General features: G+C 31.5%; 1 protein-coding gene across 5 annotated transcripts in view; it reads right to left on the reverse strand.

The window, feature by feature from the left end:
• The window catches only part of UBR3 (ubiquitin protein ligase E3 component n-recognin 3), a 267,500-nt gene that overhangs the window by 130,761 nt on the left and 117,725 nt on the right, over nucleotides 1–19,014 (reverse strand). For all 5 annotated transcript variants that reach the window (XM_031960483.1, XM_031960485.1, XM_031960486.1 and 2 more), the window contains 2 exons: nucleotides 11,789–11,885; nucleotides 2,080–2,221 (listed from right to left, as the gene is read on the reverse strand). In XM_031960483.1, the coding sequence (XP_031816343.1) occupies nucleotides 2,080–2,221; nucleotides 11,789–11,885 (239 nt within the window). The remainder of the gene's footprint in view (nucleotides 1–2,079; nucleotides 2,222–11,788; nucleotides 11,886–19,014) is intronic.

Raw genomic sequence — 19,014 nt, forward strand, 5'->3', positions numbered from 1 at the left:
AGCTAATTGTACAATATTTCAGAGTCTGATTCTTTTTGTACAGCAAAATAACGGTTTGGTCATGTATACTTATTGTGTATCTAATTTATATTTTAATATATTTAACATCTACTGATCATCCTGCCATCTGGGGGAGGGGGTGGGGGGGTAAGAGGTGAAAAATTGGAACAAGAGGTTTGGCAATTGTTAATGCTGTAAAGTTACCCATACATATAACCTGTAAATAAAAGGCTATTAAATTAAAAAAATTTTTTAAAAATTATCCTTTCATAAAAAAAAAAAAACACAAAGTTGTGTCCCTAACACAGATTTCTTTTATATGTATTTAAACAGGCTAAATAATCTTCCCGATTTTCATATTCTGAACAATGCAAAAAGCACTGACTGGAATCAAAGCATTTGAGTTCAGATTCAACCTTTGATTTTCTATGTATAAGACTCTAGACAAGTCATTTCACCTCTCTATGTCTCTGTTCTTCATTTATAAAATGCAGAATTGGACAGATGGACTCTGAGGAAGTCCTTTCCAACTCTGTATTGGTGATACTAAGAAAGAATACTTAGCATTATTGATAATTCATAATATAAAACATTGAAGTAGTACAGTATAAAATATGATAGCTCTACAGTAAGAACAGAGCAATTAGAAACTACAGCAGATATGATCCACTTTGTGTCTATTTGTTGTCCTACTTCCTATTTCATCAAATCATCTTAGGATGATTTTTGTAGATTTCTTTTTGCTTTAACTTTTTCTTTTTTTGCTATAATTATTTCTTAATGTTTTATGATGTCATATTGTTCACAATTTTCTACTACCCTACTCCATATCATTTTGCAATTTAAATTCTGAGGAAATAAATTTTGGCCTTGCCTTTTATACTGACGCCACAAAATTATCAAATATTTGCTAGGCTATTTCTGAGCTTTCTTCTGCTTCCTTATTGCTACTACTTTGTTTTATTTTCTTTTTAATTTAAATTTTATATTTTTTAACGAATGACAATTCACCTTCTGTAGCTGCTTTGCATCATTAAAGTTCTCTGAAAATGGTGATAATCAGTGTTTTTGCTTTTGTAATCCATCTGCTCATCTTTTCCTTTTTCTAATTTGTCCTTGCAATCTTTATTCTGATTAGTCAATGATATGATAAACAGATGGCTGAATTTCTATGAGTTCTACATGTTAGTAACTAGTTAAAATAAAAACAGTTCTCAGTCCCAAAGAAACTATCTCTAAATAAGTCTGAATAAGAAAACACAAGTTGAAAAAAGATTCTAAATAGGAAAGCATTATGATATGCCCACTTATCTTTGAACATTCTCCAAGATGATATTTATCCAAAGTTACCTCTTCTTGGTCCTATGATTTAACTCCCATTCAAACCCAAATCCAAAAGTAGAATATTAGGAAAGAAAGAATAATCTTGGATGAGCAAAATTCACAAAAAGAGTAATCTATTTTTTTATTCCTCTGAAGTTAGGTAATTGCTTGCTCCTTACTATTTAGAAGGGAGGGAGGAGGGAGGGAGGAGGGAGATGGGAGGGAGGAGGGAGATAAGGAGGGAGGGAGGAGGGAGATAAGGAGGGAGGGAGGAAGGAGATAAGAAGGAAGGAGGGAGGGAGGGAAGAGTAAGGGAGGGAGGGAGGCAGGGAAGGAGGGAAGAGGAAGGAAAGGAGGGAGGCAGGGAGGGAGGGAGAGAGGGAGGGAGGAAGAAGGGAGAGAGGGAAGAGGAAGGGAAGGAGGGAGGCAGGGAGGGAGAGAGAGAGGGAGGGAGGAAGAAGGGAGAGAGGGAAGAGGAAGAGAAGGAGGGAGGCAGGGAGGGAGGGAGAGAGGGAGGGAGGAAGAAGGGAGAGAGGAAGAGGAAGGGAAGGAGGGAGGCAGGGAGAGAGGGAGGGAAGAAGGGAGAGAGGGAGGGAAGAAGGGAGGGAGGGAGGAAGGGAGGGGAGAAGGAAGGAAGATTGAGAGATAAACTTAGGACTTTAGATATCATGTTATAGACAAAGCAAATGCTATCTTAAAGCATGACTTTAAAAATATGTTACTTTAATCTTATTATTATTTAAATCACTACTGTACCTTGTAAAGTAGGGTGAATAGGACAATGTGTAAAGTTTTACAATGTAAAAGTCGCATGAGACCCTTGTAACTGGGGTGCAGAGGTGTCCTTTTCTTATAAGGAGGCCAAGGATTTCCAGGGAATTTTCCACTCTGTTTTAAACTGTAGAAATAATACAAGATAAAAATTAGATTAAAATTGCTTTTACACCAGAGTCTAAAATATTAGTATCAAAATTAATCAGCTTGTACCAAATGAAATTCAGGATTCACTTTCTTCCACTCACTCCATAGATAAAGTGAATATTAGACCCTCACAATTGAGGGAAAAAAGCAATCATATATAGCAGAGCAACCTGTTAATTAAAGTAAAATGCAGAAACAGGTAGTGGATGAAAAGATGAATAGAAGTTAAATATAAAGATCAAAGAGAATGAGAGCAATGAAAATAAAGCAATATTAGCCCGGCAATTGAAATATGAAAGAAAGAAGAAGAAATACAGAAGAAGGAACTGTACATTTCTTGTGCAACCAAAGTAATATGCTCTTTTTAAAAAATACTCAAAGACATTGAATTTTCCTACACAAATCATTCATAAACTCCAAGTTGTGAAATATTTTTCTACTATCATTTATTGAGACCAAGTTATTTTGAATGTTTGTATGTGTGTGTGTATGCGTGTATATATGCATAAATATATGTAAACACTATCCATAAAGTTAATAGTTTTTTTTCTTTCATTTCAACTGAAGCCAATAAAAAGCAACAGATACCAAAATGTTGATATAAAAATGATGATGTACTTAATTAAAAATTAGTATTAGATTTGTAATCTAAGTTTGGGTTTCAAACCCCTGAAGTATTCACAGAGTATACTAAAAGATAAAGTATTCTCAATGAATGTGATCATCAATATCTCAAGTGTAAAATTAAAAAAGAATGGATTACATGATCTCACATCTCTTTTGAGCTGTAAATTCTTATTTACTCATAAAATTAATTTTTAACATCCCCTCCAATTACCATAGATTGCCAATTAAAAACAACAATGAAGAATTCATTTCAGCAGACATTATTTAAATGACTGTTGGGTATATGGTATTTTTTAGAGATACAAACTGAAAACCACTAATCTGTGTCATAAATAGAATTGGAATCCAGACCTTGGAATAGTAGAGTATTCTGATAGTAGCAAGACAATAAAATGGTATGCCAGGCATTTATAACCAACTCCAAATTCCTTCCCTTCCCCAACCAGACCCTGGAAGCCCACAATCAAGTCTTAAATCACCCAGCAAATTTGTGAAGAGACTAAACATATGCATACATTCTTTATTGCCAAAGTTCTAAATTATTTATCATATTCTAGAAATGATCAACTCTGTAAATACTCTACCAGTTTAGTTTTTTTCAAAAAAAAAAAATTCAATTAATAAATGTATTTTCTTTCTCTCCCAAAACTTCTCTCTCTTAAAAAAAGAAAAGGAAAACCCTTATAACAAATACATATAAACTAGCAAAACAAATTCCAATGGACCATCTCAAAAAAAATGTCTAATTTTGTAGCATGAATTTGTCACCTCTCAGTCAGGAGTTGCATGTTTCATCAAAGGTCCTGTGGTATTATGATTTACCACTGTATAGAACACAGAGTTCTCCTTAAGTCCTTCTAAGTTGTTTTCTTTATAATATTATTGTATAAATTATTTTAGAGGTTTTACCTCTCTTTACTGTACATTATTTGATATTATCCCTAGATTTCTTTGAACCCATCCCTTTCAGCATTTCTTATAACATAATAGTATTCCATTACATTCATATACTATAAATTGTTTAGTTATTCCCTAATTGATGATCATTTCTTAATTGCCTGTTCTTTACTACCACAAAAATAACTGCCATAAATATTTTTGTATATATTAATCATTTTCCTCTTCTTTAAATTTCTTTACAGGGCTAGTTGTGTTATTAGTTGGTCAAATGAATACACAGTTTGGTGACTTTTTTTGGACATAGTTCCAAACTGCTTTCCAAAACAGCTAGACCAATAATCCATAGCTCCACTAATATCAATTTAGTTGTGTCCAAGGAACAAGTGGCAATAAACTACTTCCTCTGGTACTGGCTCACTATCCTTATTTAGCCCCCTCTCATTTTAAAAAGGATCAGTAGAATAGAGACTGGGACAGATACAAGAAATACTGAAGAAATATGTATAATCAATAATATCAGCAAATGAATGCATATATATATATATATATGAAGGCTAAGAGTCAAAGACAATTCCAAAGTTGAAAAGCCAAATGAATAAAAGTCCTGTGGTGTCCTAAAACAGAAATAATAAAGTTTGAAAGAAGAGTAGATTTCTGACTTTATATAACCATGTTCACCCTATCGCCTAGTAAATTAAGTTATTTCCTTTCAAATACCTACTCAATTGTCCATAAGCTTCATCACACCCTCAATTTTTCAACCAACATTTCTTCCAGTTCCTGAATTCAATAGAAACCTGGCTCACTGTCTTCCTTGCCACCCAGTCCATTTTCATTCTCAAGAACAAGCTCTCTCCATGCCTTTCCATTAATTTTCCATAATACCTAAACAGATTCCCTTCGCATTTATGCTTTTTAGAACCCCTGGTTCTCTTCAAGAGTATGTTAATATGGTAACGTTTTTAAAAAGCCTTTTGAAATCAATTAATCTAGCAAGAAATATTTTTGTTAAGCATCAAGAATGAAAAAATCCCTGCTTCTCAAGAAATTTACATTTTATGTGGTGCTTGAGCTACTCTTTGAAGAAAAAGATTCTAAAAGGTGGAGGTGAAGGAGAGCAAGGCAGCCAGGATAAGGACACAGAAGCAGAATAGGAACCACTATTTGAAAGGAATAATAAACATGCCAGCATGAATGGATTATGTATATGAGGAAGGAAGGAACTTGTGAAAAAATATGACAAAAAAAGACACAAAGTTTTAAGAAGATTAAATTTGATTCTACATTGGAATAGACTGACACTTTGGGAAAATCATTTTGGCAACTATATGAAGAATGAATTACAGAAAGGAGGGAACTGAATGAGGAAAACCAAATAGAAGGCTATTGCAGTGGAACCAAGATGGTAAAATAGCAGGAAGAAGTATAGTTAGCAAGCACCCCCTCACACCGGAATAAATCTAAAAAATATACCTTATTAAATCCGAATCAGAAAAATTTAAGAAAAAAATCACTGTGAATTTTCTTTTGTCTTATCATTTTTCAGGCCTAAGCTAGCACAGACAGGCAGAGGTTCGACAATACTAGAGATGAAGGTCTGCCTTGGAGCAATTAACCAAGGGGATATCTAACCCAGGAAGAAGCCATGTGCCAAGAATCTCAGAGATTCTGTCATGGCAAAGCCTAAACTTCTATAAAATGAACAAACAGGTACCAACTGACAACTCAATAGATTACTACCCAAGTTCAAGGTTACAGATTCAGGATGGACTGAGAACAATGAGTAATAGTTACTGAGCAAAGAGCAAATTCAGAAATTAGCAGTAGCATGGGTCAGACTCTAGGAACTGAGTGGATTTCAATTTCGACATATGCCCCCACATGAAGTCTGCTACAAAATAAGCATTACAGAAATTTCAGACCAAAAAAGCAACTCTGAATGAACAGATGGTAGCAAGACTGACTCTAGAAGTAGGTTCCAAAACAACATGCCCAAAGGCCCATCATCCAAACCCAAACCCAAATCAGAAACTTGTAAAGTTCAGACCTAGTAGGAAAGTAATCTGACTCTGCCCCAGAACAGAATACTTTGGAAGCACTAAAAGCTTACAAATCCCTACCCTTAGTTGTCCCTGAGATTCAGAAAAAAACACAATTTTTGGCACTTCAAGAAAACAACAAAACAACATCAGGACCAGCTTAGCCATTCCCTCCAGAAGTGTACAGAACAAGGATACACTGCTAACATTCTAATATATGGAATCCATTTGTCTCTTCTGAACCATATCATTATCATGTAAGGATACTAATTTATTTTAAAAATTATTTTACAAACAACAGTAACAAAGAGATCTTGAATTCAATTATGTAGTAGTGAAGATATAATCTCCTAAATTACTTGAGAAAACCCAGATGTTCTCATTTAATACCACCAAAAATTCCTTTGATTTAGTTTAATTCTCATAAAAATTTTGTATATTTAGGAAATTCCGTGTTATTGATATATTCTCTTTGATGATATGTTCCTTTTGGTAAAAAGATTTAAAAATTCCTTTCATATTCTAGATATCTTCCCTTCTTTCTCAAAATCAGGCTGCCTCCAGAATGAACTTCCTCTTTTTATATAGTCTAATTCAGTCTAATTATTTTCTTTAGTGTCATCTCCACTTCCCTATCAAAGCACATCTGAAACAGTGGTGTTAAGAATCCAAATGTGGTGGTTTACCTATTTTTGATAATGATAAGAATCTATTATAAAAATCTTTACAAATACTTTACAATTTTTTCCCTCTTTTTCATCCTGTTTCTAGTTTCATTTTTCAGTGTCCTTGAGATGTTTCTAGTTTTCTGGATGACTCATCAAGTTTTCTTCAAACTACTTTTCTCTCCCTTACTTTTCAAAATTTAATCAGGAAAAGCTGTTTATAATCTTCCATCATCCTTTGTTGGGAGATTTTACCATTGAATTCATATTTTAACTTGATGTTACCCCCCATTTGTCATCTCTCCCTGCTTAGAAATAAAAACAAATATATACTAATAATTTACATCTAGGTTTTTTAATCTCCTCACTGTGATGATTCATTTTCATAAGCTGAACTTCTTTATGAAATTATCAGAATTAATGTCAGTATTTTTTCTTCCATATATTTTACAATTTCACAATTCCTAGTTTACAGCATCACCAACTTATCTAAATACATTTGGCTAGAGCTTTACTGCATGCCCTTTTTTTCATTTGATCCCAAATGCTAATTTTTGTTCTAAATCAATAAACATTTATTAAGTGCCTATTGCATATAAGGCAATATGCAAGGCACTGGGAATGTAAAAACAAGAACAAAGCATTATTGCTAAAGGAATTAACAGATTAATAATGCTCGATTAGTAGATATTATTCATTGATAGGTAATTTAGAGTACCCATATAGTCTGTAGGAATTAAATATTCATTTCATTAAGTTATTCTAAGACTCTAAAGGTTAAGTTCCTCCTTCAGTCTTAATGAATACATTTCCCTTTCTTGAACTCCCTGAAGAAAGATACTCTTTCCAAAAGCTGTAAAATTATATCAATCAATATACATGTCATTTTAAAAGCAACACTTCTAATTGCAACTACTACAACTGCAGGACAAGATTTCTAAAGCAATCTCACTTAAACAGATTGATAGACACAGAACCTAATCCAACAAAATATTAGATTTGATAGCTATCCCCTCCTTAGGAACTCCCCCTTATCCCCCTAACATGCCCTCCCTCCAGATGTTGGCAATAGCACCAAATTGTGTAAAGAAAGCCCCAGCAAAGTAAATTAATTGGATGACTTGTCTTCTGCAATTGAATTATATTCAAACAAGTTTCCCAAGACTGCTAAATCCTTTTTTTTCCCCCATTATAAAAAATAAGCTCTATAAATCATTCCTTTGCCGCTGACTAATGAGAAGCCAGCAGACCTTTTTTGTCAGCAACTTTTAGCCTTGCAAATAAATAATTATACTCAGAAGCTTTGTGACTCAGATTTCTCTATTTCAGATATGAAATCAACATTTCTCTTAAGGTACTTAGGTTCTACTGGGACAACAACACAACATTTTACACAACAGAAATAATTCTACTCATGTTATTTTCAATAGTTTCCTGTTAAAAATTATCAGTACTTGAAACAAGATGAAAAACATAAACATTCACAATTACATCTTTTTGGTTTGATTTTTCATTTTTTAAATGATGTTTGTCATGCAAAATAGAAATTATGATTTAATAAAATTATATTTATTTGATAAAAAAAACTAAGAACAAATTGGCAGTGCTTATTTAAAAAGCGGGAAAAAACAATTTTAGAAATTTAGGAACAATTTGGAATTCAGCACCTCAAAATTTACAGCAGTCCTGCACATTTGAAACTATTGAAACATATTTTAGAGATGCTTCATTTCTGTTTGTCTTTAGCTTTTCATGTCAAGTAAATATATAAAAAGTATTTGCAAATTGAAACAAAGTAAATCCAAAAACAAAAAAACTACAAATAAATTGAGGCATAAAGGGTAGATAAAACCTTTTATATAGGACCTGAGGCTATTATTTGGAGGAAGCTAAAGATTCTATGAGGCACAGGTTAAAAGTGTGTGCATCTAGCCATGAGGAATTATCTATGCAAAGGGACAAAGGGAAGACGTGGAATGTTATTTATGAGAAAAGGTTAAAAGACCAATTTTGTGGGGAAGGGGGGAGGTTTAACTCATATAAAATGAAGAATAAGATGAAATCAAGTGAAAAATGAAGGTGGAAAAGAGACTGTTAAAGTCTTTAAATGGCAGTTTGACTTCATCAGATGATTCAAAAATGTTTCTCTCATGCACCAATCAACAAGCATTTATTAAACATCTGCTAGATGCCAGATGCTGTGCTTCTTTCTGGGGATACAAAAATAAAAGTTAAAAGTCACTGCCCTCAAGGAGGTTATTTTCTAATGGAAGAAACAATGTACATATATAAGTATATATAGACTGAATACAAGTTAGTCACAAATAATTTTCCTATTCATTAAAATACAATCCTTTTCATTATTGCGATGTTATCTGGTCCTTATTTTGTCTAACGTTTTCTGCAAGTTTTCTCAAAGAAAACATTTGCTATATATTAATCAATCAAAAAGCATTTATTTAATTCTCACTAGGTACCAGGGACTATGCTAGTTGCTAAGACTATTAATATCCTCTATGTTAATAACACCTAACTTAACAAAACATTCTAAAGATAAAGATTATTGTTGTCAAGATCATATTTGTCCAGAATAGTATACTATACATCATTTTGACCCCTCATTTCAAAAGTATTAATGAAATAATGCAAATGAAAAAATAAACACTAGAAAAATTTAACAAAATTCAAAGTTAATATTTAATCACTGACTATCTAAAACTCAAAAAGTTCTAATACATGCAAACACATATATTATGTTTTCAAACATGGTGCAGCTACCAACCTTCACATCAAGAGACAGGGGGAACATCAAAAATTAAAGTTTGATAGCATTTATTTTTATTGTTAAATAAATATATTTAAAACTACAGTTTGGATTTTGTGTGATTTGTAAAAATTTATAAAAGTTGACAGAAATATGTAATAATTCTATTTCTTATAATAAACACTAGCTTATTACCTAAAAACATCTTGCCAATTTCTCAAGAATGAGGTAGCATGGTAAACTGGAAAGGACACTGGACTTTCAGTACAAAAACCTGGGTAATAGTTCCACTCTGCCAATAACTAGCTGCACAACCTTCAACAACATAACCTTGAAGGGCATCCATTACTCTTTTGTAAAATAAGGAAGCTGGCCTAGATGATCTCTAAGAAATAAACACAAACATTTATTTCCATATCAACAGAATCATAAAATTTGACCTCCTTAAAATAAAAAAAATTACAAAAAAAGCATTTTAAAATTCATTTTAGAAAATTATTTACCCAATATATTTTTCAATACTTTAAGAAGGACTGCCTACCATATTCAACACTTCCCCAAAACTTAAAGATTCCCATAACTGGTTAAGAAACCTTTTGATTTTTTTAAGAGAACCAAATTCTTTAACATACTAAAATTATACTACTTCCTGAATCATCATCAATAACTGCTTTTTCCAATTAGACTTCCAGTTGGAACTTTTGATATCCAATTAGAGAAATAGGGGATAAGAAATGCCATTAAATTTTAATCTTAATTAAAGGTGGATATTTAGTGTAGTTCTAACCATTTCTCCAACTTACCCCCCCCACCTCCAAAAAAGAAAAAAGAAACCTGTATAAATGTTGAGTTTTCGTGACCATAAAATTTTAATAACTTAAAAAAAAAATCCTGTCACATCAAACTTCTAAACCTACCCTAAAAACAAAACAAACAACAACAACAACAAAAAAAAAAACCTTTTAGAATTGTAAAGAACATTAATCAAATTAGTACATATTTCTTTAAATAACAGATTTTCAAACTGCTACCAAAGAGTATTGCAGGAATTTTTTTTAAAAGTTATTGAATAACTTGAAAACAAAAGTGTTCAGAACATTAAAAAAATAAAGGAATGAGGATTAATGTAGGGAGAAAAACAACACAAAAAGAGGCTGGGGTATAAGCCTACTAGAAAGTTAAATTTCAAGATATTTTTTCTAAATAAAAGAAAAATATATCAATATTAGTCTAAACAAAGAAAACAGAATGGGAATTCTCAAAATAAGAATTTTACTAATTTGGAAAAAAACAATATGGCCTTCCTCCTTTAAACTATTTAGATACTGTACTTGAATTTTGTTTACATTGCATAAAAAATCCTTTCAAACAGTACAGTGGTAACTACAAATTTCAAATTACTTAAAATTAGACATTAATTTGAAGTTTTAGTGTACAGATTATTACTGTGATAAATACTGAAAATAAAAAAAAAGAAATCAGATTGTGATTAAGATAAACAACTTTAAAATTAAACTACATTTCTTTTCACCTGACTGATAGCTGTATTTGTCATTTTCCCTTTCATTTTTATTATCTCCTTCCTCATGGAGATTACCTATAGTTCCAAATTTTTAAATTTCCTCAAATTACTCAGTCTGACATATTTGAGCTTTCATAGATACATCTCATCTATCACTACCATTTCTTATCAAATTTCTAATACCTCACTATGTTCAATTTTACATAACTATGATCCAGATAAATGTCAGGACTAAAACTGCTCTATTTTAATTGTATGCCCTTTGCCTTCTTGACATAACTGGGAACTTCCCCCATATAAAGAAAAGCACCAATTAAGCTATGAATTGTTATTGTTCTAGTTGTACAACACTAGAAAATTAATTATTAGTACAATAAATGTCAATAATTATTACAAAATGGATAATGCTATGATAAAAACATAAGAAATAAAATACTCCATTAAAAGGACATCATTTATAGTTTGATTTTTTTCAGTCTCCAACATTCTATGCTGTTAAAGGCTTACAAAGAAAATTTATTTTGTTTTAACTCCTCTGTTGCCATTTTTCAGGTAGCATTTTTTTTTCATTTTGTACAAATGGCAAGAGCTACAACTAAAAATATTAGTTTCAAAATATTGATTGCTTACACAATGTTAATGATCATCATTGATGATGTCAGCAAAGTTCTAAGAATTTATTATCTTAACTTGTGCCTCCTCTGCTGGCTCTGAAGCAGAATAGCACAATATTTAGCTTCTGACTTCTTCCATTATTTAATACATTTTTTTTTTAATTTTTGTTCAGTCATTGCTATTAAAAATTCATTTTGAAAAATGAAAATATTGGCTTATGAGCCTAAGAATCTAAAATCCAATTTCTGCCAAATTACAAAACCTTACAATTACTTTCTTCCCCACAAATTAAACATGCCCTTTTAATAATGAGTATATCTAATTCAGAAGACAATCTGAAATTAAAATGTATACACAGAAGTATACAATATGTAATATCCAATTAATATATTACTTAATATGATTAACTTACAATGCGGTATATCTGTCCATTGCAGACTGCACATCTCTACGGTAAACTGTCCGAAGGATTACCATGACTGGGTCAAACTCTCTATCCCAGACTTCAGCTATTATCATTTAAAAAAAAGTACAAGTTAACATAGTAATTCCTAAAGATGAAAGTTATTACATAATCTTGTTAGCAATTTTAAATTTAATAGATGGAATATTTTCTTAGATTATTAATTTTAGTAACGTCTAATGTGTTAAAAATCATTTGAATATAACAAACTTTGTGCCATTTAAGAAAGTCTTTCATATGCTATTCTTTATACCCAAGGAAAATAAACTGTAAAATCAAACTGAATGATAACAAATTAGTTATTAGGTCATAAATGCTTTATTAACTATCAAGCAGAACTACAAAAATGACTTTTAAATGAATTTTTATAATGTTAATTACTAATCTTAAATTTATTTTGATTCCCATTTATAATATTAGCTGCTTTCTGATGTAACAAACACTATTTCTTTCCTAACTCCTAAGATCATGATTCTAACACTGCATGTTTTAAAATGGAAAAAAAAAAATTTATTTGACAATCTTGTAATCATCACAAATAGACAATGCAGCATGATGAATATTTAAAATGCTCAGTATGAGTTTAAACCAAGAATTTTAAATATATAATTTTCAAAGTCCTATACCAGAAGTCACAAGACTTAGGTTCTTAGTCAGTTTTGCTACTAACTAGATAGTAATTACTAAAGTTACTAAATTCATCTGGGTCTCATTTTCCTGCATCCACAAGAACACCATACACATTCCCTCCTTTCTGTTGCTCTGTTCAAATTCTCATTAGCTGTCACCAAAATGATTACAATGGCCACCTAACCAATTTGTCTTCCTCACTTCTAGTCTCTAGTGTCCTGCATTCTATCTTCCATTCTAAGATTAACCTTCCTATATAATTCTGAATACATTATTCTAGTTACTCAAAAACATCAAAAAAATTCTAATACTCAAATATCTCAAAAACTTCAAGAACTTTTTCAGTGCTTCAGAAATCATTTCCAAATTGCTTAGCCTAAGTTGGCTCCATTCTACATTTTCAGTCTTATATTCCACTACTTCACCTTCATAGGCCAAATTACTCATTGACAAATAAGGTTCATACCATCCCACCACTGTATTTCTGCTTACTCAAATTGCTATATTCCTCCCTTAACTATTTAATTCCTTGTAAAGCCCAGCAAACTTCTTCTGTTCAAGAGAGTCTTCTCTGATTCTTCCCTCATCTGAATGTAAATATAACCTCTCCTTAACTCAAGAACTCTGTTATATTGCTTAAGCACTTCTCACATTTTACTTCAGATTATAGTCATTTATATACAAATTTTATGTCTGTAACTTCCCTAAAATCAGTAAACTCATCCTAGTTTTTTGTGCTCTGAGGATCTAACACAATTCTGACGCAATGTTTTGAATTTAACATTAAGCATTTTTGATGATTCTAAAAACTATTTCCAGATAATTTAAAAATATTTCTATTAGAGTAAATTGAATGTTAATTAATCCCAGTGACCAAGGTTGTTGAGCAGCTAGGTGGTATAGTAGATAAGAGTTCAGGGCCTAGAATCAAGAAGATTCATCTTCCTGAGTTCAAATCTGGTCTCAGATGAGCTTACTAGCTGTCTGACTCTGGATAAGTCACTTAACTTTCTTTAAGATTACAAAAAAAAAAAAAAAAAAAAAACAAATACTATCTACTGATCAAGGATACATAATCCTATTATACCTTTGCTTTGGACAAGCTTTGGACAAGTAATATGAAAATTCTAGTCCTAGTCACAACTTAATAACACAATAATTAGACATAACTTATTATTTTCTTGATAATATGATAATAATGTAATGAAAGCTGATTGTTATTCTACTCTAAAATATTATATAAATGCTGTTACTTTTCTGTAATACAATTCTATATTACAATAATGTAATAAAATTATGCATATATGACTTAGCTTACTATATACAAGGGCAAGCTAAATCTTCCAAACTATTGTAAAGTTCAAATAGAAGAGTTTTAACAGACCCTTCAGAATTTCTGAAGTGCCTGCTATAAGCAGAGTACAATTCATGAGATAATAGGACAAGTCCCTATCTTTATGAAGCTCATAATCCAGTAAAGTAGATAATATATATAAATAATTTGAATTCAAAATAAGCATTCATAAGAGAGGAATAGGAAGCAAAGTATCACGTTAAACACAAAGCACTGTTCTGAGAGTTGATGGCTCTTTTTTCTCCCCTTTTAGTAAATGTTAAGAGATAATGACAATATATTAAAATTACTCTTGGCTTATCTGGAACAAATACATTAAAAAAAAACTGTCAACTCATACATATTTATATAATTCTTTTTTTCACAACAATCCTGTGAAGTAGGTAGTGCAAACACTATTATTCCCATTTTACAAAAAAGGAAACTAAGGTTCAAAGAGGTTAAATATGTTGCTCAGGCATATGGTTAGTTAAAGAAGGAATTGGTACTCACTAGTTCTTCTGTCCCTAAGATCAATGCTCTTTTTCTACTAAAGCACACTGTCACAGACACCAAATTCAGAAGATTCTAAGTCACAACTAATTACAACGGGCAGGGGTGAGGGAAAAGAATTATTTTTTAGGAAAATTTTTACTGTTCTACAACTAAACTTGGTTGTGACTATAGAGAGGTGGAGTCGATCAATAGTTTCTTTTAAAAAAACTCTTTGCCCAAAAGCATATTTGCTTACAAAAATAATTTCATGCCTTCCCTTAAAGAAATGGTTCTCAAAGTATTGTCTAGAACCATGGGGGAACCCTAACACTCTGAGAGAGTCTTTAAGGTAAAAACGAAGGCATTATTTGACTATTAAATTATCCCTTTAGCCTGTGTAAGGCCAGATTTTGTTTATATACTTCAAACAAAACAGTGCTGTAACAGATTTAATTCAGAAGCAGAAATGAAAGTACAGTCATTTTCTTCTAAACCAGACAGCAAAGAGATTTGCAAAAATGTTAAAACAATGCCAATTTTCAAAATATTTTTGTTTAGGAAAATATAGTTATCTTTCACAAAAATGTTATTTGTTAAGATGTAATGAATTGCTATTATTTTAATAAATCAACATTTTAATTTTATCAATTTTAATTTCTAATATGGTAAAACTTTACATAGTCCATATGAGCAAAAGCCTTTTGTAGCACTCAATAAATTTTAAGGTAGAAAAAGGTCCTGAGATCAAAAAGTTTGAGAAATGTAGTTTCTGAGCTTCTGCAAGACCTGAAATTTTCCATATGGCCTCATACTTTGGTCCTGACAGATGGCTATGAAAAATAAAGAGTCCTCAAAAGGCATGTGCTGATTCAGGGAGGAGGCCAACTGTTTGTTTATTCAAACAAGCACATGCCAAAATCAATAATGATCTCTTTACCATCAAATTTGGAACTTTTTTTTTTTCAATATTGTCTCCTACCTCTTCCTAGAGCTTGACATTCTGCTCCTTGTTACTCTCTTCTCCTTTGGTTTTCACAATAACTGATTCATTTATTTATTCATTTACTAATTCATTCATTCATTCAATAACTATTTGCTAAGCATCTAATAAAGTATATCTTTTATGACTTCTCCTTGCCAATACTACTTCCAAAGCTCTGTCCCAAGTCACCTTCTCTACATAAAATGGCATTTTTTGTCCATATCTTCCCTTTCTTTCTTGGTAATTTTATTGATTTCTATTATCTATGAAGATAACTACTAAATATCTCTTCCTATCCCAACCACAAGATCCAAAACTGTATTATTCAACCATCTGCATGACATTTCTGCTAGTAAAGTCTAAAACTTAACTTCCCCCCAAAAAATCTCAATCTTTTCTACTTAATTTCTGTTCATGGTACCACTATTTTCTGTGTCACCAAATCTTAACTTTCAAGTTATCTTTTACTTTTCCCACCACAACCAATTTGCTATCAAATATCATTATATGACCTCTTTCTCATTCACTATGCAACTATTCTTGTTCATATCTTTTTTTACCTCTCAATATTACCTTAAATTTCACTACTTTGAGTTTTTCCCTTCTCTAATCGATTTTCTCACTACTAGAGTAATATGTCTGAGGCAGCAAAGTAGTGCAATAGAAAGAATGCTGGACCTGGAGTGAGGAAGACATGAATTCAAATCTTGCTCCAGACACTTAATAACTATGTAATCCTTGGGCAAGTCTACTTGAGTCTTAGTTTCCATATATGTAAAATGGGAATAGTCATGGTACCTACCTTAAAGAGTTGTTGGGAAGATATTCATAAAACATTTTACAAAGCTTATAGCACTACAAAAATGCTAGCTATTGTTGGGGCTGTTATTTCTAATGGACAAATCTAATCACAATACTTCCTGATTTAAAAATATCAGTGGCCAATATATCCTGCCAATCATATGAAATATGAACTCTTTAAATGAACCTAGGATGGATTTATAATTGTCCAATCTGGCTTCTATTTTCCTATGATTATCAAAAACCATTTTGTTTTATACACTTCATATTCCAGTCAAACTGCACTCCTACAGCAGTCTTAAGCCTACTTTTGACAATTTCCATTTCAGATCATCTGCATATGTAGTCTCCCAAACCTGGAAGAAATTTCCACTCTATTCTCAACACAACAACACAAGATCATATATTTATTAACATTATACGTTATCTTAGAAGGCCATCACGTATAGCCCCTTCACTTTACAGATGAGGAAAGTGAGGCCCAGAGTGAGTAACACTTAATCAAAGCCATGGTACAAATAATATCGGAGGAGCTATATGAACTAACATCTTCTGATTCCAAATCCAGGACTCTGTCGACTATACCACATCATAGCTTAGATCTCTCCTTTTTTTTTTTTCATATTTTAACATGCATTTGAATTATCTATGTGAATGCCAACTCAATTACAAAGTTCCTTAATGAAACTAAGGGTAGAAATTATTTCTTGCTTCTTCATCCTCCCTATATTATTTCATTTAGTTGTTCAATAAATATCTGATCCATAACATAAATATTAAAGGTTTTAAAATATTTACCTTTGAATGGAAAATAACTTTAATTTAAATTTAATTTCATCATGATATTTAAGAGCAACTAATTCATTTTTTTTTACTATACGAATAACAAAATTTATGTTGTTATTTTGTTTTCCAAACAGATACTACTATAATAAAAATGATAGTGAAAATAGTATTTTTCAAAGCATATTTTACTTTCACTTATATATACATGATAATATACATATACATACATATACAATAATATATAATATACATAATAATAACAACATGAATTACACGGTTTCAAGTGAATTCCAAAAATTCATGTTTACCAAAAGAACTATAAAATGAACAATGCTACTTTTTTTTCTCTTGGTTTTTATCTCAATGATAATGAAACTACAAGCTGTGATATGACTTTTACTGAAACACAAGGCTAGATACATACATAAATATTTAAAACTCAATTGATTTTAGTGGAATTCAAATTACCTATCTGAATCATGGGAATCTTAGTATTTTGAAGCAGAGACATTTAATTAGGCTAGATTTAAATTTAGTAAGCTATCATCTTCCCCCAATGCACAGCAAGATTTCTGGTTAAATGCTTCCCTCCCTTAGTATCAAGTTACAGCTTAAAAATCAAAAAAGGGTTTTAATAGTTCTCTTTCATCCCAGAGATTTCTAAATCTATAGTTATGAATGTTCACAATAGTAAAGCAGCAGTCAAGGTAAAAGGAAACTACTATGCAATACAAATTTGCAATTTTAATCACTATTATCTTTTAAATTCTGCCAAAATATTTTCAAAGTGCTTACTAATATTATATTTTAAATAATATGAACATTGGGCTAATTCCAGATATTCTGTGGTAGAATCAAATTCCACAACAAAAAAAAAATCATATTTTCTATTTACTTAAAATATTATTTTTGAAAAGATTAAGATTGGGGACAGCTAGGTGGCACAATGGATAGAATACTAGCCCTGAAGTCAGGAGAACCTGAGTTCCAATCCAGTCTCAGACACTTAACATTTACTGTGTGACCCTGAGCAAATCACTTAACCCTAATTGCTTACAAAAACAAAAAGACAACATTAAAATTAATCCTGTATCATTTTCTTTTTGATCCTGTTTACAATTAATTGATTTTATCCTGTAAGTGCCTATGTCGTGGTTCTTTGTCTCTGAACTTTGAGTTCAGAGTTAACTGGCCTGTAATGGGTTAAGTTTAAAAATCCAACTCTTCTTACTCAAGGAATTTAACAGACCTTGGAGAATGTCTGTAAACACAAAGGAAGTTTGGGCCTGGTACCTTTCTTCCAGCTAACCTTCAAAATACTTGGTTTGCTTTCCAAAAGTGTCAACCACTATCTCACATCTGCACTCAAATAATGAGCACTTCTTGGTCTCATAGAGAACAGGAGTTATTGCTAGATCCTATTACCAAACTTCCAAACAATCATATTGTTCTTGCACCTCAGCTCTGCAACCAATCATATTGCCCTTAATACCAGGAAGTTATCAACCCTGTTCTGTCCTTTATTCTGTACTTCCCAAAATCTATATAACTGTCTCTCTGCTTGAAGTCTTTAGCATAAATTTAAGAGGCAAACCAATGACCCATTTATGGACAAGTAGGATGCCCCTGCTAATAAATGTTACCTTGTGTGGAAATATGCTTCAGTTTAATTATTTTGTTAAAATCTCACATATGATTTTTTTCTAGTATGTAGATGTATATTATTATTATTATATATGTATTATGGGAATACATATATATTAAAAATAATTGGGGCAGCTAGGTGGTATACAGTGAATAGAGCACCAACCCTGACGTCACGAACACCTGAGTTCAAATCTGACCTCAGACACTTAACACACCTACCTGTGTGACCCTAGGCAAGTCACTTAACTCCAATTACCTCAGCAAAAAAAAAAAAAAAAATAATAATAATAATAATAATACATACCTTCCTGTCTGGTATTTTAGAGTTAACTGAGAAACAAAATGCTTGATTTCAGTAGTAAAGCTAGTACCACTGATTAAAAAAAAAAAAAAAATCCACTATTATAACATGAGTTGCTCTTCTATATTCTTCCAAGGTTTTTATTAAGGTAAAAAAGTAGTCAGAGATCACCTGAGACAAGGAACATACTTCACTAATTT

The sequence above is a fragment of the Sarcophilus harrisii genome, chromosome 3, assembly GCF_902635505.1.
Source record: "Sarcophilus harrisii chromosome 3, mSarHar1.11, whole genome shotgun sequence".
In the NCBI taxonomy this organism is placed as follows: Eukaryota; Metazoa; Chordata; class Mammalia; order Dasyuromorphia; family Dasyuridae; genus Sarcophilus; species Sarcophilus harrisii.